This window comes from Harpia harpyja, chromosome 2, assembly GCF_026419915.1.
Source record: "Harpia harpyja isolate bHarHar1 chromosome 2, bHarHar1 primary haplotype, whole genome shotgun sequence".
NCBI lineage: Eukaryota > Metazoa > Chordata > Aves > Accipitriformes > Accipitridae > Harpia > Harpia harpyja.
In genome coordinates, this window is record NC_068941.1 from 87,996,266 (window position 1) to 88,019,880 (window position 23,615).

A 23,615-nucleotide genomic window follows, 5' to 3' on the forward strand; every position below is an offset into this window, starting at 1 on the left:
CTGTGGTGTCTCCATCCTTGCACATTCAAAATTCAGCTTCATAAGAGCCTGAAAAACTTCATCCAACTTAAAAGCTCACTTGAGTGGTGAGTCAGAACTAGGTGATCTCAAAAGGTACTTTCCAACTGAAAAAATTCCATGATTCAATTTCTGCTTCAGAATGGAAATGGAAGAAGGTGAAAAATGTAACTACTTACTTCATATTTCATTGTAAAGAAGCCATCACCCCCAATTCCTTCCAGCGCAAAAGCCTGCACTATTGGCCACTTTTCAACAATGAACATATCAAATATCTGTAAATGACCTGCAAAAGAAATGTTTCACAGAGACATTCTCTCACAAAAACTGGCAGTTTAACTTTCTATGAGATCTTAAGAGTTGTTCCGAGATTCTAATAAAGGATGACGATTTTCCTGTCTTTGTACAACTTCAAATCTGCAATTGAAAAATCTTTTTTTGTTAAGACGGTAGCTTTTAAAAACTCCTTTCTTTACACCCCAAATTTTGCCCGTTTTTTCCAGCTATCGGCCTAGTAAAGGTATTGTGTCTCCTTGCAAATTTCATTCCAAGACCATTAGCAAAATTGTGCCCTTTAAAATTCAAGATAATAAACAGGAAGCTTTGCTTACTCTAATTTCTTCAAATATTTGGCCTTAATTAAAATACTGTCGACATAATCCCCATGTCAATCAGAATTTTAAGTTGGGGTAGAGGACAACTATTCAGCCTGGTACTCATCGGTGAAGCTGTAAGCCATCTGAAGTGAAGTGTGATTATCATCCTTAACCTACACACCTTCTTTAGATACTTCCTAACAAAGAATCACCATCCTTCCCCCATGCCCTGACCCATTAATGATTTTTCAGGCAGTCAGAGCATATCATTCTTTCCTCAAGAAAAGCAATGAAGAATTAGGAATTAAAAAAAAAAAAAAAACCAAACAAAAAAACCCCAAACCTCTGAATTAGCTTGGTTTGAACATACATGGTTCAAAAATAGAAAGCTTTTTTTTTTTTTTTTGGTTTGCCTCTCACCTACTGTACTAGGGAGCAAAAACCCCACATGCTTATGCTGCACAGTGAAGTACATGCACTGCATTACTTCTACATTATTCACTGTTGGGGATACTGCAAAGTACACTTTACCAAACAATGTAAGATGACATTGTTCAGGCTGCAAGGCTGGCTACAGATCATAACAGGAAGTCATGCAGTCCAGTTTTTTCAGTGCTAAAAAAGGAAACTTGCATAACGAAATGTTTAATTTTTCCTTACATAAAGAAGTATTTATCTGGAGCTCCCATCTGAACAGAGAACTTCTGTAGCAGCAGAACACACTTCTCTGAATGCAAATTATTTCTTTGCCTCACGCTGTGAGCATTCACACTCTACAGATGAAGTCTAAGGGCTTACATTTTTCAGAAAGAAATCCAACTCAAGTAAAAAGAGGCTAAAAGGAAACTATTGATGTATTAATCCTTATTTCTTACCAAAGGCAAGGAAATCTTCATTCCCTGAACTGCATGACTTGCATGCTGCAAAACACTTACACTATAAGCATAAAACAAGCTAACCTACCTTGGCAGCTGTATGGAATACCAATGCGACTGCAATCTCGAACCATGTCTACAAAGCTGGAAATTTTGAATTCCTCTGCAGCTTCTTCATCTTCATACTGAAAGAAGTCGTTTAAAATAAAATTTGATAAGGCATGCCTAATTTGATTGTCAGTTTTGCTCTAAAGAGAATATGTATTCTACTGTTTTAATTCCATAGCAAATGTCATGTAATCCACTAAAATATTACCTACAGCCTCCAGAAGCTAAAGAACCTCTTGAGTCTCTATATTTTGGAAACTCCATCACAGCAGTGATGTATTCAAGCCAGTGGAAACTGTTCTTTAAAAATCAAACTTCAGAGCAAGGTTTTTAATAAGATTATATAAAGACATAATTATACACTTTATTTTCAGCTTTCAGTGAAGTCTTTCAACATCATCTACTAGATTCTGGACAATTTTCAAACAATAAAAGATATTTTGAGAATACCAACTGATGTGCCACAAAAAACTTGCCGATGAGGAAAAAAAATAAAGTATTACCAGCCTAACAACACTAAACCAGGAAAGCCAACTGACAAGATATGCCTCAGGTCACAGAACAAGCAATGAGAACCAATTTCTGTCTGAGGGAGAGGTATATGTAGGAGAAGGAAGAGGAAAGAAGAGGAGACACCACCATGTAACACCATCTTGCTGTTTCACACTAGTAGCAGACTGAAGTTGTCGGAAGACTTCAGCAGACTGAAGACCAGGAGTGAAGAACAAATATCATTCTTGTGGCTCAGAAAAGCATAAAAACTAGACCGAACAGATAAATCACACAAAAATCATTTTTTTAACAGAACAAAAACCTAAAAATGCTCTCTGATTTTTATCTGAAAAGGTACAGTTTAGCAGCAAGTTTGAAACCAACAGGCCTAGCCCCGCTGGGTACTTCAAGAGTCGCTTGCTTTCCAGAGCAAGATGAGAAGGCAGTAGTGTTTTGTCTTTTTTTATTTATTTTATTTCATTTTTTTTATGTACAGTGCTCTGAACTTAATATCAAGGTAAATTACGTGATTATGAACTTTTTGTATATAGCTCTTGTAAGCTTCAGGGTACACCCAACAAATTTATTTTAAGAACAAGTTCTTTTAAGACAAGCCTGAATTTAAGATGCAGCCCAAGTTCCTCCATGATGTGTTCTTTCTTCAATCCCAGGAAGCCAGATCAAAGTTTCAGTTCAAAGCCAAGCCCCAAACAACTGCCAGTTTCTCAAGACTTAAAATGCCATTAGAATAAGAACTTGGTTTTTGGCAGGGTGCTAAAGGCTTGCTCACTATCTGCTATTGCAGGTATAAATACAGCCCGTTCCATAAACAGTACCATCACGACACTGAGAAAGCTTATACAGTATGCATCAAATTTCAGTACTTTATCTTACTTGGCCATTTTGAAAATGGGTATTCTTTATTAATATGGTTTTTCTCCCAATAACCAGGATATTCACTTAAATTCCTATGGTCTACTTAAAGGCAAGTAGAAAAGAAGAAAGGAAGGAGAGGCTGTAGGTTTTCCAGGTTCATCAAGAGCTGCACAGAGCCAGGTATGGCATTGCTTGCTTTACTTCTAAAACTCTTGAGCTTTTTTGGTTTCATTTTTACACAAGCAAGCAAAAGTTATTTCTATCACTGGAAAAACAAAAAAAAAAATGCTTAAAAGCTACCACAGGCAATCCTCCTGTAAACAGGATGCACTTAAAGCCTGACACAGCAACGTTTTTTTGTTTCTCTTTCAGAAGCAATCTAGGAAACTGGCAATTCTTATACATTAGAAATGTGACTGGAAGTGCATCACTCAGGTCATCCACATGAAACAGCAATGAAGTAAACTTTATGCTTTCAGCTTCAGAAATCAAACTTTTCCATTCGTTTCCACAGACAGCAAGGCATATGGTTTACCTTTCTAGTTACACCCTTATTTCAAGCCAGTACTGTGTGATTAAGGTTACTACTTAGCACGATAAGTCATATAAAAGCCCATAAGCAGATGCAGCTTAAAATTCAATAGCTGAGACTGCAGTTGTGCTAGCAATAATGTGTGTTAAGAACTACTCTACTCTTGATTCCAAAATGCATGTGTTTTACCACCGTTAGGTATGCTTCAAGATTTGCCCTTTCAGTAGGAATTTTGGCAACAGAAAAACCTTATGAAGCCAGGCTTTAGATTTTGCTACAGCATACTTTAACCTTAGCTCAGCTGTTTACATCTTAACACGAAGTAATTATCCCCCTCTAAGCAGCACTCATGGGATGGTATCTAGAACACTGTTTCAAGTTATGGGACCCACGTACAATGGACACTGACAAACTGGAGCAAGTTCAGCGGAAGGCCACCACGATGATCAGTGGGTTGGAACGCTTGTCCTACAAGGAAAGACCCACGCTTGTTCAGCCTAGAGGAGGCAATGGCTGGACCTCATAGCTGCCATCCAAGTCCCACAATAATGTTACTGAGATGAAGCCAGGGTCTTCACAGTGGTCTGCAGTTGCAGGACGCATGGCAAAAGGCACGATTTAAAAGAAGAGCGGTTCAGATTGGATAAAAGGAAATACTTTTTCACTGTTAGGACAGTCAGGTAATGGAGCAGATAGCCAAGAGTTCTGCAGTCATCATCCTTGGAGACTTTCAACATCCAACCGCAAAAAACCTCAAGTAACCTGATCTGATCTCATCGCTAACCCTGCCTTAAGCAGGAGGTTGGACAAGATGATCTCCAGTGGTCCCTTCTAACCTGAATTATTTCATAATTCTGTGATCTGAACTATCAGCCAGCCACATAAAAAAAACAAGCAGTCTATCACAAGCCCCATTGCTTTTAAGCTGGAAACTCAAGGGAACAAAGGGTTTCTCTCCCTAACCTCCCCATTCATTCTTCCACCAGCTTCACCCATTGACATCGCAGGCTCCTAACCCACTCCCTTCAGATTTCAGTATAATTCTAATTTAGAAAAGGAACTACAAAGAACTGAACGGGGTCGGCGGGGCGGGGGGCGGGGAGAGAAGCTTCTCATGATGGCATTTAGGAAGAAGCATTTCCAGTCTGAACTGCAATAAAAGGGTTCTTATTCTATACCTAGACAAACAGTATTTTCATTTTTGGCTCTTCTAAGAGTACTTCACTATGATAAACATAGCTTTTCTAAGAATACCTTGACTTCTAAAAGCAAGATGAAATTCACATCACTCACACAGTCCAGTGAAAGAGAGGTTAATAGCTCTTGAAAGGAAGACTCGAAAGTCAAAATGAAAACACATAATGAAGTTTCTTGATTTTAAATGGCTTACTAAACCGATCTTTTCTAGTATTCTAAAGCTATTGGCAAACAATGCATTAAAACACTGCTTTGGTAGCAAATAAGGCCATCATTGGAAATCTCAGTGTTGACTGTGGTACTTGATTCAGATTCTTCATTTCTCACAACCCACATGTTTTTCCTCATTAAAAGATCATTGACTCATGTCAAAACAATAGTAATTAGTGGGAGAGGGGAGCAATTTGTCTTCATGCTCCAACAAACACAAAGTATTAAAAGCATATTCTTCTTGCACACATTAGCAAAATGATTAATACCCATATATATACGCAGATTACTCCCCTGCTGAGTATGAAAAAGAAAAAAAGAGACTTCTGTAAGGAATGTTAAAAAAAAGTTCCACATTGAATGTCAGTTCATTAGCAATTCTCATCTGCATTCGTTTTCCACTTACCTCATTTTCAGTTAGACAGTGAAAATGCAAGTTCCTCCAGTATGCCACATATGGCAAAAGATGATTATAATTCACAGGGTTACAGTACAGATGGACACTGTCACGTTTTATTAATATGATTATATCTGCAACAAGCAGAACAAATATTATTCCAGCATCAAGACTCCATACAAAGAAGAATCATATGGGCACAAAAAAACCCACACAGAAATTGTATAGAAAACACTTTTCGTATAATGTGCCCCATTAAAAAAAAAACTGTTTAACTACTTGAATACACAATCATTCCTCACTTTTTAAAAAAAGAAAAAGAAACAGTTGGCAGCCATATACAGTTCTGAGTACAATAGTACTTCTTACTGTTCCAAACAACTGTGGGTTTATTCTGAAATCTTGCAAAGAACTTGCATCAGCCTGTCCTTTGAAAAGCCAAGACTGTCAGCGATGAGTCCTTACAGAGCACTTAAAAACTGTAAACTATAGTTGCTCTTGCCTGATACTACCTCAAAAGGTTGCTCCAACTAAAAACTAGCACTACAGCTTATGGGGTAGGTATTCAAAGTTTCATGCAAATAAGGGAATAATAATCTATGATCATGGTGATTGGCAACCTTCCAAATATTACAAAAGTGAGTTAATATGTTAAAGTAAAGAAGAGCTCAAGTATTTTAGAACTCCAGAGGTGTGATCACACAATAATTGATAACACATGTACACACATACCATGGCTGAACTCGGACTTCTCATAATGGGCTGCATTTGTTTAGGTTTAGAACATTTTGGGGAACATGTTTAAAAACAAGAGTTCTTCATCAGTGTTTTTAAGAACTGTTTTTCAGGTGTGTATACACACAACTACAGATTTACAGACTTTGGGTTTTTTGGGGGGTTTTTTTGAGGTATGCCCCTTTTTCTGCTCACCCTCCCTCCAGAGAAACTGAAGAATAGGTAAAATTGCTGACTATGCTACTCACCATCAAGAACTTCTTCAGGAAACCCAGTTCTTTCAAAGTCGTTGTTATTCTGGTTATACAACCCAAAAAGCAGATAGTTTGCCAGTTCCCTGCAACCTTCATTGTACCGACTATCTATTCCTGCAAAAGCAAAACCATATGTGAAGTGTTACGCGTCCTAACATTGTACACCTGAAAAGTTTGGTTTCATCCCAAATAAGAAAACTTTAAAACAGGACTATTAACTCAACTCCCTCACATAGTCAGTGGGCACTTATGCCTGTTGAACATACTGGGAAAACAGGGTAGGGAAAAAGGAGTTTTTGCAAGTTCATTGCCACACATTGACATTCCACTCTTGACCTTACTCTTCAGGCATTGCTTAAAAAAAAAATAAAATAAGTCTAGTTTTCTGCAGTGCTCTGCATTGACAAAAGTTCAATTTTATCTAGTAATTCAAACTTAAACATCTGTCTGTATGCAGTATGCATTCTAATTAATATGTTCTTGATTGAAGCTTCCTAACAAACTAATCCTGTGACCTAAATCTCCTGCTTTAGAATACATGATTAAACATTATCTTATCAGTATTATAGTGCAATCCCTGAGTCACCAGAAAGCCAGTGCGGACTTCTAACAAATCATGAAAAGATATTCTGACAAAACATATGGTATACGAACAGCTTCCAAGGAAAGCCTTTTCCGGTCCTTGGGAAAATAAAATTAAAACAATCGAAGATCTGGAGCATGAAGAGATAGAAGATAAATACAAGGAGAAAGAAAACAGGCCACAGATTTAGGAAATGTTTTAATCTCTCAAAGACAGTCACAGTCAAAATTCCTAATTCTACTGTAATAAATTAAGTTTCCTCACAAGTAAAACTATGCATGAAGCAGCATCCTTGACATCCAAACACGACAGAGGTCACCAGTCTTGACTGTTAAAAAATTTCTCATAAACACTAACATCAAGTTTTCCTACAAAGTTATATTAGGGTACAGTTGGATGGTTGCCAACAAACCAAGATTTGTTACTACTGTCCAAAGGAGAGATCAGTACACTGATAATGTAATAACACAGCCTGGATGTCTGGGTTTCAGGACTTGCATCGGAAACCAAACTACTCAAGAGTCACCTGAACTTAACAGAAATTGGAACAAACCCTAGGTTCTCCTAATTATGTTCCTTTTTTTATGTTACACTTCAGCTTTAAAGTGCTAACAAGATGCCATGTCTGCATCCAGCTACTGAATCCCACATCTTAATAAACTCCCTCGTTTGCTTAGTAACTGGCCTTTGGATAGATCACGTATATTCCAAAGTATCAGACATCTGATGTAAGGCTACAGAAGAGACAAATTCAAATCACTTCAAATCGTGCTGAAGCTATGAACCTCTGTAGTACTGCTCCCCGCTCATGGCTTCATGGTTATTAGCACCAATAACACACTATAGCATTGCATTCCTTGAACTGTGTGGGGAAAGGGGGAAGCTGCATCACACCTGCCCCAGCTTTCTCAGTCCTCAAAAATCTTTCCTACCACAATCTTTGAATCCTTATTCCTCTGCTATCTAGCTTCTAGCACTGATCTCCCATTCCTATACATATGACCTTGGACCATGCTCTTTTTAAGAAGTCACAATTCTGTGGGTTAGGAGGCATCCCTTGACAAAGGGAGTATCAAGAGCTTTAGCAGTTAATCTGTAACTCGGATCACGGCATCGATAAGACTCAGCTAAAGAATGCTCAGACCCAGTCACTCATTTTCCCCCCCTGCTGAAATGTTCTGTCTTTGCTGTGCCAATAATTTCCTGCATAACCAGACTGCCCTGGATCTGGGAACTCTGAGAGAGCGAGCGCAAAAGAGGGAGGAGTGGGAGAACACACTGTCTCTATTTACATTTCCAGCCCCATGAAAGCAGGCATACCAATGTAATATAGAATTCAATGGGACTCCACACACTAATATTGGTACCAAAGCCCCTGTCTCCAGGTGGGATTTTAGTTACAATCAAGTGTGGAGACTCCATTCTTCCAGGAAGCAACCGTCCCATTGTTCTAGGGAACTCCATTTAAACGTAATCAGTCTCCTTGAAACCAGCTATAGCCTTAGAAAGCTAGCACACACAATGTCCTGAAGATAATCTGTTTTACTGATTAATTGACTAACTAAGGCAACTTTTGAAGGCAATCAGATGAGCAAAAATCTGGCACAAAGTAGGAGTTAGGATACTCCCTTTCAGTGACAGCAAGATGTTAGATCAGTTGGTCTGCAAGCAGCATTACTTATGTTTTGTAAGCAAACATCACCTATCACATCAAATGTTAATCTCACAAGACACCCTCAACTACAGGCCAAACAGCGTGGATGAAAGCGGCCATGGCATTTGCACTTTTTCCTATCAGGCTCATTGCTAGGGTCTCCAAAGCCTAAGGTGGTGTGCTCAGGGACAGGCTAAGAGAGTAACACACAGTGAAGCAGAAAAACAAACAGATGATTATGAAGTCTAGAAGATGAGAAGAAAAATGAGAAACTGTCCTCATAAAAAAAAAAGTTGTCACCATCACTTGAAGAGTTTGAGGTTTTATCTGGGTGCACCAGCTCTTCAGGTTTGAAGCAGAGAAGATCTTCAAAGCTAAACACCAAAACCCTGCTTCTTCCATTAATGACAAAAGGAGGGGAAGAGAAGACAAAAATACGTTAACAAGGGGGGCTTAACTCTTATAACAGAGGACATGGGTGAAGTTATTGCTTGCAGAGCTCTGACAGGCTAGCAGGGAAGGCATTAGCTTACCATAAAACCATTAACTCTGCAGAATACTTGGGTTTTGTGGTTTGGTTTTTTTGTTGTTGTTTCGTGGTGTTTTTTTAAGTACCCAGTCCAGACAGGAGCTTTCATACTAAGGCTTTAATACTATCCTACAGAAACATAGAGAGTTAAATGAACAGATACAGTTAGCGGAAAATAAACAGGAAGTGAAACAATGACAAAGATAAGATACCTCCAGAAAGCATATGAGGAGTCCTCAACAGAACAATAGGGAAAGCTATTAATTAGGAAACCCCCACGCCTGTCTCCAGCTGAGTTGGGAGTTTAGTAACTCCCAGCCTGTTCCCAACTCATCACAAGGGTGTAGTTAGACAGTGACTCAGTCTAACATCTCACTGCTGCCCAAAGAGCCATTCCTGCTCCTTCTCCTGCAGTCAGTGCTCATCTGACCTCTCAGCAAGCTGATTCACTTTGCTAAATTGGCAGAAAACTAGTCTGGCCAAACATGGAGGGGAGGCGGGGGGAGGAAATAAAAAAAAAAAAAAAAATCTGTCTGCTCAGTAGGATGAAGCGGGTGCAAGATATCAAACAACCACCAGCACTGATGCAAAAATGCATGTGGGGATAAAAGAGAGGAAAGGGAAGAGGAGCAGTCTAGGGGCAGGCTGAGACTTCCCTTTTGTGCAGCAAAAAGCATTCAGCTCAACCATCTCCTCTATCTGTGATTTCACAGTTGCTAAGCTGACATAAACATAGCCTACAGGTAAAAAGTTCTGCTTTTTGTCCCAGCCATGCACTTCTGACATGCCCATGAGGATCAAAACAAAGAATAGTTGTTCCATAACACATTGAACAGCCATGTGAGCACTAGGGACACCAGGGAGGTAGCAGGAAGGTGAGGCTGGAGAGAATGGACAGATCACCTTTAGACATCTGTCCAACATGCAGTTGTGGAACTGCCATCAGAAGTGGCACAATAATCATTAAAATAGTCTCTATTTGGAAAGGAAATAGGATGAACAATCAGTGCAATGTACTAAATGCTGGTGAGGTTTCTCCCACATCCGAAGGGCAAGAGCTCTGTGTAGGATGGTTATAATGGAGGAAAAAAAAGATATCTAAAAAAGTAGGTAGTAATACATGAACAGAACCAAGATAAAATAAATATTTACTGGTACAGCCTCTAAAGTATTCCTATCCTCTTCAGGGAGAATAAAAAGTAAATGTCAAAGTCTGTAAAAAATTTAGCTTAGCTATGCTGACCTGTGAAACAGTGTGTCTACAATCAGAACACCTACAACTCCAGTCAGATTTATAGTCATACCCTACTGAAACTAAACACGTATCCTCAGAAATCAGATCAACTTAACCATGAGCTGAAAATCTCTGTCAAAAGGTAAGATGCAAGAAACACCACTGTTAAAAAAAATAGTGTACAACTTAAGTAGTTTAATATACTGTTTTCTTAGCAGCTTTAACAGCAACGCGCTCCAGCTGAGACATCACAGCTTTTTAAAGACGTCTGACAAGCCAACCTCTAAATTCCTTCTTCCTGTCAGTTGTGATGCCTTTTCTCCCCAGCAAAGAATGCAGGAATGCTACCATTCAACCACTTTAAAATAACATGACAGGATTCTTCTAAAAAAAATCAGCTGTAACTACATTTAAATAGTTGTATCAATAATTGGTCAGTCCTCATCTCTGGAATCTCACAACGCTGTTTTTAATTTCAGTGTAAATACTAATCTACTTGAAGCGAAGCTATGAAAGTTTATATTGTTTTTATCTCACAGCCCAGTATGTATAATTAAAGCTGGGGCAAGGGAATTACATTAACTCTAGGTCATTAAAGACAGCCAAGTGAAATATAACATGCACTGACTGTAAAAAAAACCAGTTTCAAGTATCTGCTCTCCATACAAGTCAACAGGACTCAAAACGTAAGACTACATATTTTTTGTCATCTGAGGCTTGTACTTGAAGACCGATTTAATGCATTTATAACAGTGACATGCCTACTTAATCAGAAGTTATGCGAGAAATTCTGCAGGCTGCATTAGACAGGTCAGATTAGACAACAGTCCCATTGTGGGTGCTGGAAGAGATTAGTGCAAAGCACAAGTCTAGTAACAAAACATACTTCCTATACTTCCATAGCAGAAATGCTTATTTATTAAGAGACATGGTCTTATGCATGGACTTAATACTCCGCATTACACTGAGGATTACACAAAGCAATACCTTTTGCCTGTAATGGTTTCCCTAAAGCCATACAACGTTTTGAGGGACTGTTCTTTGCTTGGGACTCAGTGCAGCTCCAGAGTCGACAATCGTCAAGAAATACTACAGTGTCAATGGCAAGATGGCACAACTTGACATTATTTTATTAAATTAGACTAGCATCAAAGGCAAAACCCAAGTACTTTACCCTGTATGATTAAGTTTCATTGGAAGGTTGACACAGTGACCTTATAGACCTTCTAGCTGTAAAGTTACTACTTAGCCAAAGACTTCTTAAACTGTTACGCTAGAGAATATGGAAGAGTCATGTTGTACAGTTAGCATCAACCAAAAGAGGTTATACACATTGACAACTTCTTTGTGGTTCAGTAAATGAGCTTCTTCAAGTTTTCTTGCTACTCCATTAAAACAACAAAACCCTAAAAAACCAGGTTGTTGTATCATTTCTTAATGCAAGCCTGTTACTACACATAGCTTCTTTAGAGCTACATTAGATTCCTCCATCTTTAACTGTAATACATTATTTAAACAATCACTCCTTAGTCCTTTTCTCTAAGGAATTTCAACCATCATTCCTGAATTTTTCCTTTAATGTCTTGATACTGATTATATAATAAGAAACAAGAGTCAATGTTACATACAGAAATTATATTAAAGCAGTATTAAAAAAAACCTGTTACTTTCCGACAGAATACTTGCACATGCAGCTTTATTTTGTATTGCCCTTTTCTCCCAACCCCAAAAGAAATAAAGCACTGAAACCACATGCTGTTTATATGCCACCATTTAACTCATAACTGCTTCATGGGTTTCTCATGCAACTCTTTAAACGCATTTTGAATTACTTTTCCTGAGGCAAGACCTCCCTCCCCCTAAATTCAGGTTTTATTAATTCTGTCAGTTTTCTGATTATTCCCCCCTCTCCCCGCATCTCTTATAAGCCAAGCCTGTTCTCAACCATCACCCTCCATAGCTATGCATATCATGATCCCTAACCTCGGAGCTCCTCTGCTCTTCTCCACACCCTTAACCTCAGCACCTTCCAATCCCTTCCACTTCCCCCCCTCCACAGGGAAACCAGCTGATGTGCATGTGCCTTCAGCCTTGAGCTTTTACACCAAGCACCAGCTAGAAAGCAAACAGTGCCTAGACAGCTGAATGTTTACTCCAAATAGATATGGATTAAATTCTCTCCATCTTTCCTTCAACTGGACATTAACAAAGATTCTCTGTTCCCTCCAGCCACTGAATTTTCATAAAGCTTGCAAAAATGTTGATCTTACTACTATTGTAGCAAGTTTGCCTGAAATTAGTAAATAGGCCTAAAAATTATTTAGGGAGAAAAGAGTGTAACAATCAGATAGCTGTCCATTCACTGAGAAACAGGACTGGGGCTTGGGGCAGGAAGGAGATGATCATCATCTTTCTGAAACTCATGGTATCTTTATCAGTACAGTGAGAACAAAAAAAAAAGGGGGGGGGGGGAAGCAGGGAGGGGAGGGAAGGTAAAACTAACCTAAGATGCAAAGGATTCCATCAGGTTGAGATTTGCTGCTCTGTGTCAGGATACTCTGAATGTTTCGAAGGCGGCTGCAGCTGCAAAAGAAAGAGAATTTGTCCTTAAGGTCAGTGTTTTGAAGTGCTCAAATTTGGTAGGCTAAAGAGTTGACCTAGCTTTTTTTCTTTATGATATAAACTAAGTGGACACACTTCAACTTGGGTATCTTTTGTTTGAAATACATTTAGACCTCATATCAAACCATCCCCAGATTACTTATTTTTGTCCACTAAAAGATGAAGTACATAGGCCTGAGAGAAGACTAGAACCGGTAACTATCCCTTTTAACCAAGTGCCTTCTTAATCTCTAACCTCTAGCAAAAATTTCTGTTCAAGTTTCCTCTCACCAAGCCAGCAACGCTCCTTTCTCTACCAGAGAAGTGGAGAGCAAAGCAACATGGTGCAGACGATGCCCAAATAGAAAGTTGACAAGGGAAAGGACCGCAGTAGCTCCTACACCCCAGGAGGAGTTTGCAAAAGGTGAGTTTCAGCACCTCCAGCACCATCAGACCTCTTCCACCCTGTGTAACTACATAACACAGACACATCCCAGACCTCTTACAAGATCAACGTGAAAAGCATGATATTTTGTATAGGGGTGAAGGGGGGGAAGGCACAGAGAACTCTGCCTCCACTCACAAACCTGCAGGGTCTCATCCACGTCCTCGCATCAGTGTCATGCTACTTGCGGTTCTGCAGTGATGCTTTTGCTTACCAGTATCACAAAGACTCAAATGGGTCACCCTGTCATTATTACAAGCACACACATAAGCAGAAATGCAGAATCAAGGGAACTTTCAGACAGAAAAGAAAAAGCAATTTCAGTGAGCGCTCCGAGATAGACAGCTCCTGACCAGGGGGAGTTCTCTCATTATTTAAGCTTCAGGTGCTACAGTTCTTCCTTGCATCTGATATTACTCTCTAGAATTTTATTTAGTCTGAAATGGAAAAAATATAGAGCCAATGCTCTCATTTAACATAACGAAAGCTGAACTCCAGAAGAGTGTCACTTCTCAAGAACAATTTTTTTCCTTCATGACAAATTAACAAACTGAACTTATACTAGTGGGTTTCCAGTCAGAAAGTAAACCACAGCTCAAAACAACTCTAATTGACTAATACTTAATGTGATCACAAAAGCAGGAACTTTTTCCTCTCTATACCCAAATAAATATCTAGATCATTTTCATAAGATGCACGTTACCTCTCTCATGACTTCCATCTTAAAACCATGAAATTTTTCTAAAATGAACAGTTTGGGAAAATTATAAGCTTAAAGTATAATCTTTGATATTCTACATTAAAAAGAAATTGAACAATACCAAGTCTCACCAAGATTTTCATAATCAAAATGAATTGTTTATTATATGAAGTTTAATTCAGTTGTCCAATATGCATCTAAGCCAGGCAAAAAATTCAGCTACAATAGCCAGAGAGCAACATAATTCGTGCTTCTAGGCAACATTTTGTGAGCTTGTTTTAATACAGATAGAAGGCAAGAAATTTCACTGCTGATATTACTGAATGTGTTTTCTTGTTTATAGTCTTGTTTATATAACTATGAGCTGTTCAGCTCTAGGAAACAACCATCTCTTACAGAAACACTTAAACAGAGCTAAATTTATGATCAGCTCAAACAAACAAGTAAGGTCAAGTATTCCTATTTTCATAGTTACTTTAAGCCAAGTAAAAAGCAAATGGATCTTTTCAGTAATACTACAATTATCATGCTCTACTTTCTCCGAAAGACAGAATGAACACGAAAGGTTTGCATTATAGCTAATCTAAGTGCAATTCAAATGTCTGCAGTAAAGGCAACATTTGAAGACACTTTCATAGGAGCTACACTCCAGTTCTATTTCTTTCCCATTTTTAGGTTGCCTATTTGAGTTCTGAATCCCTCAATTATTCTTTTTGCCTGAAACTTCCCAATTCATACTATACACTGTACTGTATCACAGTCCACTGTATGTATGAATAGATACTTTGACCCAGTCTTAGATACCAGAAACAGAAATTAAAGCCACTGATGACAGCAAAAAGACACCTAATCAGATACTATCGGATGTTGTTGCCCATGTAGGTGATGCTATGAAGTCTGTGAAAGAAACATCAAACTTGATGCTGCACATTTTAGCAACTTCTCATTATTAGATCTTTAAAACCTAACCTAAAACTGAATCTCACAGCTGTCCAAACTTAAGGTTTTGTATCTTATTCTGGAAGATTTTCGTCCCACCATTAAACAGCACCCCAGATTAGGTAGGTGAGAGATGATCCCCTATGGCAAGCTATACAGTGCTTGTATTTTTATACTTCCCATGTCACAACATCAAGAGTAGAAAAAATTGCTAGTCTCTTCACTGTGGGTACAAAATAATTTGACTTATTTCATACGTTCAAACAAGCCTACAGTTGTTTAAGGACCAGCTGCAGGCAACTAGAATTGCTACTGCCTCTGTAAAACACAAGACAACGGAAACAACTTTATGTACAAAGCCCGCATGAAAACAAAAATGCTTCTTGACCTATCTGCAAAACCCTGTTTAGGAGAAACCCATGCTTCCTGAGACGATCTGAAGGACAGATTGAAAGGACTGGGAGAAAGCATGCCCAAGGACTTCTGTAGTGACACAACAAGCAGCTTCTGGACTGACTTTTATTAAAACATTTACTATATCAGAGGATGCATCTTCCTGCTTCTGCTCAGAGTGAGAAAAGAAACTGTCATCAGAAAAAAATATTATGAATGCTTCACATCTGAAGGCACAAGAGGTCGATTTTCATTCAACTTCTCTCAGAAACAAGATGCAAAAAATACCTCTACTACTCGCGTTCAACTTCTACTCTCAAGGCAAATTTAAGTAATTCTCCAGCCAAAGACAGGTTTTTCTGGATTGTAAAATATTTTTCAAACCTCTTATGCATTATAAACACAGCATGAATACATACCTTGATTTTGCTATAATTTTTTTCCCCATATACTGATCACTTTTAGAAGAAAGGAATGGTTAGGGCTCGGTTTGACAAAAGAACAAATACGGAAACTCCGTGTAAGGAACTTGTGAGGAAAGATACTCCCATTTATTAAAAAGCATTATTATATGATACAAGGTAAGTTATTCCTAAGATCTTTAAATTTTAATTTCACACTAACAGCTTCAATGAAAGGGAGACCTTATCAAGTATGGTTATCATGTAAAATAAAAGGTAATGTTATGAGCCTGTGCAACAAGACCAGAGCACAGCAAAGTAAAACACACGTTGTTTTTGTCGTCTTGAGCTCTGTGAAAGTATTTTCTGATCTGTTCAAGTAAACTGAGGGGGGGGGGGGGGGGGGGGGGAAGAGGAATTGGGGGAGGAAAGTATTTGCACGTTTGCTCTGGGTTGGGTATTTCTTTCCCTCCTTAAGTTTTGATTTCAGGTTAGGAATTTTACTCTCCTAGAATTATTTTCAGTATCCTCCACAGGAACTACAACTTTGGTGCACCCCTTAAAAAAATATGAAGTTCTCAGATTAAGCTGCTAGGAAACTTCTGCCAAGCAAAGTTGAATGTCAATGCTACGCTTCCCTCTGGAGATAATCCTGACATAAAAGGAAAAAGCATAGGGCAAATTATATGTTCATTATTTCGTAATGAGATGTATGACCACAAAGATGTTTATTTCAATCTTAATATTAAACAGCCTTCAGCAGAATATTTTTCCTTGCCTTGTTTAAAGAAGTGGTTTCTATGAAAGAAATCTTTGCAAAAGCTTCTTCACAGAAATATTTTCAACGTCATCTCAAGTGTGTATAAATCATTACATTCAAAGGCTGACATTAAAAACAGAAGACTTCTGTGTCTGAAGAAAGACGTTATTCAGAAATAGTGAAGAGAATAATTAGAATTCTTACTACATGCTTTTAAACAATACAGGCTAAACTGTGTATAAAGTCAGAGAAAAAAATGGCATTTTCTTGCATTTCACATTAAACAGTCATCTGACAAAAACAAAGAAACTGTCCTGGGAACAAAAATCCATGACTGTTCCCGCCTCCAAAGCAAGCGCCCTAGTAAGGGTACTGACTTTCTACTGCTTTTCATTTTGCCACAGTAACACAATTTCAAACAGAAACAATGAAGAATGACCTCCGCATAACAGCATAACCCTCTGGGCTTCAGGACGCTTTCCTGGAAGATGTGGCTCTGGATCCACCCACGTACATAACCACAACTAAATTTTACGGTAGCTTGCTGCTAAAAAATCAGCATTAGGTGTGTTCAAAAACACAATTACATGAAGCCCTTCTAAGGAAGCCCCAAATTCCTGGGCTTCAATGAGACTTGGACAAGACATGAGCTGCAAACTACTTATCCAGCCCTATTCAACAAGACAACCACAGACAACCAGGCTGCTATAGAAGTGAATAAGAAGTTGAAAGTAGGTGAAAAGTGAGAATTTTTCCAACATGCACTTTTGAACAGAAGATGTAATTTCTACATCGTCTTAAGCCAGTGTAAGAGACCAGGGTGCTGCAAGGGACAGTCTCACCCTTATCACTGCCTTTGTATCTTCACTGATGATCTTGAAGCCATGTGCCAAGTCAGATCAGCTTACTGATCCAAACTCTAGCCCAGAATTAAAAAAAAAAAAAAAAAAAAACACAGAAAAAAAAAAACCCCACACTTTCAAACATCAGCAAGCTGATCTGACTGCTGATGAAGGCGGGTCAGAAGGCAAAGCCACATTTTGAAGTGGCATCTGGCAATAAAGTGTGCTTGGGCCAATTAAGAAACTATACGTTGAGGTACTTGTTATTCTGCTAATCTTGGACTAGATCCAAAAAAAAAAAAAAAAGGGGGGGAAAGATAATTGACATCATTAACTTCTAAGAACTAGTGCTCATCTGTTCACATGTCTTCATACTAATTATGCAAAGTACCTTGCTTTACAACAGTCTAGCCTGTCACAACTTAGTAACAGACACTGCACTACAAGCTATGTATGTTGGCAAATAAAGAGAATATTAACAACTGTGCCTTTCTCAACCAGAAAGAACAAATACATTTTTTAAATAACGCCACACAGTATTTTAATTTTTATTTCATTTACGTTTCCACAACGTGTTACTTTTTTCTGCATCTCTTGTTGCTAGCTGAATTTATTCTGGGCGCAAGCTTCCTTTTCTTGATGTTGTAATCCAGTGGTACTAATGCAGCAACGATATTAGCAATGCAGCAACGATATTAGCATTGATCCCTGATTGATTGCCGACTGATTCCCGCAGGCTGGCTTACCATACGTCTGGGATGGCCACAGCTGTGGTTAACATGCAATTCAGCCGACAAAGGATGTGATTTCACTGTGTTGAGTATGTTTTGCTTCATATTGGCAGATGTTACGCTCCTCCCCCACAAAGGCTACGCAGTCGTAAAAACCCACACGTGGTAAAGCTTTGATAGATCGCAGCAAACGAAGGGAAAAAAATCTGAGACACCCCCCCCGGCAAGCTTGTGCAAATCCTCACATTAACAAGGTTCATCTTCAGGGAATGACTTGAATAGATTCATGCTGGCTACCCAAGACAGACACTGGTTTTAACATGAAATACTTTATTTAATAAATAAATAAATAAATAAAATGGAAAGCTAAAACAGTTTATCTTTTTCCAAATCTCACTTCTTGTTAACTTGCTGCTACTACCATCTGTTTCCCCTCTACCCCCAAAACATCAAGTTTATTTTTCATGGGCCTTTTGTTGACCTCACAGTTACTACCAGAAACATTATTATTGTCTGCTTATATTAGAGTATGGGATTTCCCTGGATTTCCCACAGTCTGACATTATCATCATTTAACATACTTGTGAAAACAGAAACCAGGAGTCAGCCCGAGTTAGAGACTCTCAGAATTTAATTAATTTCAAAAGCAGTTTACTTGAAATTTACTATCTAGCTTGAACAGTAACATGCTTTCTCAGTTTTTTGGTTTTTTTTCTTAGCTTACCAAAATAACTCTGTTTTACTGCTTGGCACTCACAAAAGACAATGGCATTCACCCACCTTAAAACACGTGACAATTTTCCAGCTATTTTCAAAATTTCTCTGCAATGAACATAGGGACTTGACTGTAAATAGGAGATCTAGCCACTTTAAAGACACTTAGCATGTTTAGCAACCGTAAATAGCAAATATTAAAGCTGGACATAAAGGAAGAAATTTCAACTCCACGTGCATTTTACAGGACTAAATTCCTTGCTTCTTGACTTTAAATGGACAGTAATACTCAATTCTGTAATTCAGAGACCTCAAAGCACATAAGAACAAGCATGAACCTCTCCTTACTGAACATTTGGGACTACTTGATGCCTTTTGCAAATTACAAGCTTGTTCAGGATCTTTGGCACTTCAGCACATCTGAACAGTAGCACTATTTATTAAGGATGCACATCAATATTCATACCGGTATTTTCTGTAACCACACTGGACAGTGCAGCCTTTAGGCATACTTGTTTACTGTGAGCAACTCACAGACTGGACCTCAACATCATCTACTGGGCTGGAAACAAAGTGAAGTTCTTCCATGGGTGCAATCAAATGATAGGTTGCCCATCACCTACACACACATACGTGCCAGTTAGACCTGCAGCCTTAACACGTTCTCTGTTTAACAGGCTGATTTACAAACACCAGCTCTGTATTTTCACTTTCTTAAATTGCAGCATCTTATCGAGGATACCACCTGTTCCTCCCCAAAAACATTATCACCTGAGAAAATGACAATATTTGAAGAAGTAGGAAAGACTAGCAGCTCAAGTGTAATTATTCTGCCATCAGTCAAACTCTGATCAGAAGGACAAGGCAAGCATCTAGCACTTCAGCAGAAATCAGAAGTTAAGCTACAGTGCCTTAAGACTAAATTTACTTGCAGAGCACATTACTGGACCACTACCACTGCAGCCACATGGCCAGAAAGCACCAAGCCAGATGCTTTGCCATCAGTTCAAGCTGAACGATCGCAAAGGGGTAACTTCAGCTGAAGCTCCACAGGCAGCCAAGTTAACGCAATAGCTCAGCTCCTGTCCTTGGCAGCTTTTCCTTCCCAAGCACTTATTCTACCTTTCTATTCCTATCAACCATATAGGTTGTGCCACATCCCTCTTAACTTTGGCTGCAGCCTAGCACTCAACAGTCTCTAAGCCATCTTAATTCCCTAACGTGGTAGAAACCCATCCGTATTCAAGGAATGGGGTTGGTTTCTCCTTTTTTTTTTTCCCCTCCTGTACTTCAGCAAGTTAAATTAGCTCTCTCTTTGCATAGCTAAAATACAGTGCATTCCTTAAAAAAATTTCGGTGAAACAGTGCTATTACAAAATCCTGAACCTCGGCATAATTACATAAGGAACACATGGATACAAACTGTTAATCTTTCAACACAGACATGTCCCCTACTAAAATTGGTTGGGAAACCACAACAACTCTTTTGTCCCTGCACCATCATGCTCCCAAGCACCCCACCAACTGCTCCTCCAAAGCCATAGGAAAAAAAGCCACATACTTAACCCCTACGTGATTAAAAACAGAATGGTTTAGAGGATGATAAAGTTAGGCATATAGGCAGAGACAACATAAAAATGAACCCAAGTACTCATTTTGCATTTCCCCACATAGACCTACAGCTAGAACTAATCTTTATTATGTTACAAACACAGGTAATTAATAATGAGGATTTGCCTGCTCTATTTATATAAAAGTAATGCAAAATTGGGTGGCTCCAGAACCCTACCAAATAGAACAAATTAACCTTGGTTTTAGATGGCGATATTTAACAAAAACATTTAATAGAAATTTTGTTCGGAAATGCATGTATTCTTAAGGAAAACACTCCATTCGCCACTAAACACAGACACATGAAACATGACATCACCTTCTAAAAAGGCATACCCTTTTTCGGGCAATACTCATCTCTTAGTTAAGGGATTTTTTCTTTATATTTACAAAACCATTCTTTTCTTGCTTTTGTTGTTACAACACCGAGGGTCGCCGTGATAAACGCCAGCTCCCAACACACCATGTGGCAGACCAAAACTCTGAAGTATGTGGAAGAACTCCAAGAATTATCTCTGGCCGTTTCTCTATTCTTTATATAGTGTTAAGAATTTTTCCATTCCTGTTTGGGACTTGGGGGCAGGGGGAGGAGGGTAACGGATTGTTTTATTTTTATTAACTGCCTGGTATCTGCTGACTGCTTGGGAAATTTATTGCAAACACTGGCCTCCCTGCCTCCATCTGGCCTGAAAAAAAACCTGCACAAGAACGAACGTTGAGGAGGAAAAAAATTAACGGATGACATGCCTCCTACAAACATGCCAAATTACAGATGCTGTCTGGATCTCCCAGTGGAGCTCAAAAGCTTGCAGATGTTCACAGAGAGTCTGAATGTTCTCATGACAACTCTAAAACAGGATCTCAGATTACAAAAATCACTCATAAAGAGAGAGGCTCGAGTGGAAACCATTTTCTTTCAGCTCTTTTTTTTAGCGTCTTGGTATTTTGTTACTGATCATGATGAATTTTTAGATACTTTCCAGCTATAAACAAATACTAAGCCCTTTCTAAACAAATAAGATTAATTTATTCAGTGAAAAAATTATTTGAAAAGGTCACTTTTCCTTCCCTCTTATGATCAGTTCAATTTCTAACTGCAGGCAGAGAGGGAACATAACCATCACAGAACAGCCATGTTCATTTATTTCAGGCAAACAGAACGACCTCCATTTCTCTCTCACAGTACAGAATTTCTCATTTTACAGGCATATTGTCTAAAAAGTGAAAGTGTTTTTATTCCCCTCTTGTACAAAAGATAAAAAACTTTTTTTTTTTTAATTGAAAATCTACAGCAAACATAGACAGATTTTAATACCCAAGTAGTTTGGCCAACTGTTTGTCTGCAATTTACATGCAATGTCCCAGTTAGTTACTCTATTATCTGACTTCACACTGGTGAATACTTCCATGCATTGTTCTATAACTATTGAAAGCATCAAGCACTTCAGTTCCTGCGTTGTTCTTTGTGATATTATAGAATAAAATCATAGAATCATTTTGGTTGGAAAAGACCCTTAAGATCATCGAGTCCAACCATAAACCTAACACTGCCAAGCCCACCACTAAACCATGTCCCTAAGCACCACATCTACACGTCTTTTAAATACCTCCAGAGATGGTGACTCCACCACTTCCCTGGGCAGCCTGTTCCAGTGCTTAACAACCCTTTCGGTGAAGAAATTTTTCCTAATATCCAATCCAAACCTCCCCTGGCACAACATGAGGCCGTTTCCTCTATTCAGACACTTCAGATAACGCCCTGTTGTCTAGTCCACACACGGGTACACCTTAAGTCTTTAAAAGGAAATAGAGCTCTAGCAACCTAACGATACCTGAGCTGACACCCGAGCTCCCATAGAGCCAACGCTATCATCTAACATGTCCCCAGGCCCCATCTCTTGTCAAGCACTATCCCCAACATTTCTGAACCTCAGAGAATGTTACTGCCTTCATACCCTCAAGCAATTCTCCAAAAGCCACCCAACAGATGCCCACACAAACACGCAATCTCCTTTCCCTCCATAATCCCTCAACTCCTCCCAAATCTCTGCCATCCCTACCCTAATTCAGCTCTCCTACCTTTCACGAGCCCTTTTTCCCTACTTCCAAGGTAGCCCCATACCCATCCCCTCCCAAACCAGACCCAGGCTTAGCTTCCCACAGTAACACTACCCCAAGCCCACTCTCTCCAGACCAGCCCCTCTCCGAGGTCCCCAAACCTCCCTTTTTGTCCCCCTGTCCCCAGTCCATCGCAGCCTCCCACACACCCTCCTCCAGCAGGATTCAGGATTCGCCAATCCCTACACCCACAAGGTCAAGTCAGGCCCCTGCCTGCTGTCCTGTCAAGGCCATCAACACTTCTCTCCCAGTAGCCACCCGCAAAATTAACCCCCCTGCCCCTTCTCCCCACAGCCCCAGCCCCACAAATGCTGCTCCTAATGCTCCAGCCCCCCACAATCATTCCAACCTCCTTCATGACTTCAAGTCCTCCTGCAATACCCCCCTAAAGTCCTTAATACCCCCTGCACACCACAAAACCTCTCCTTAATGCCCCCAACCCCTCTATCCCCACCTACCTCAGCACCTCCAAAGCCCTTAACCCCCCCAACCTTCCCACCAGCCCACCCCAACGCCCTTAACACCCTATTTTCCTCCCAACCACCACCTTCAGCGCCCACAGCTCTCTGAACACCCCAGTTTCTCCCCCAACCGAACCCCTTAACCCCCCCAAACCCCCCTCCCACACCACCTCCCCCAAAACCTCTACATCACCCCCCCTCGGTACCCCCAGCTCTCTTAACACCCCAGCCCAGCCCTTTCAACGCCTCCAGCCTCCTTCATCCCCCCTGGCCCCCTCAGTGCCCCCCAAAACCCAGCCCGGCCCCACCCTACCTGCCCCCTCAGCTCAACCCAAAGCCCGGCCCGGCTCCTCCCTGTCAGCTCCTCACCCCCACCCCCCCCCCCAACGCCCTTCCCCTCGCCCTCCGTTACCTGACGAAAGCCTCGGCGGCCCGGGGGCGACGCGGCGAGGGGCGCGGGGGCGGCAGGAGGAGAGCGGAGCGGCCACACAGCGCCATGGCGACAGCGATGCGGCGGGGAGGAGGGAGCCGGCAGCACTGCGGCCGTTGCGCCCCGCCCCGCTTCGCCCCGCCCCGCCCCGCGCCGCGCCGCACCACCGCTCTCCCCGC

At 40.0% G+C, this 23,615-nt stretch overlaps 1 protein-coding gene across 2 annotated transcripts in view; it reads right to left on the reverse strand.

Moving 5' to 3' along the window:
- DNAAF9 (dynein axonemal assembly factor 9) overlaps window positions 1-23,550 on the reverse strand; it is a 79,025-nt gene extending 55,475 nt beyond the window's left edge. For both annotated transcript variants that reach the window (XR_008234206.1, XM_052780837.1), the window contains exons 1-6: window positions 23,419-23,550; window positions 12,794-12,873; window positions 6,285-6,404; window positions 5,311-5,435; window positions 1,578-1,674; window positions 198-304 (exon numbers count right to left, since the gene is read on the reverse strand). Coding sequence is in view for 1 of the 2 variants with exons in the window: in XM_052780837.1 (XP_052636797.1) it covers window positions 198-304; window positions 1,578-1,674; window positions 5,311-5,435; window positions 6,285-6,404; window positions 12,794-12,873; window positions 23,419-23,504 (615 nt within the window). In the remaining variant the exon portion in view is untranslated. The remainder of the gene's footprint in view (window positions 1-197; window positions 305-1,577; window positions 1,675-5,310; window positions 5,436-6,284; window positions 6,405-12,793; window positions 12,874-23,418) is intronic.
- Between the last annotated feature and the right edge of the window lie 65 nt (window positions 23,551-23,615).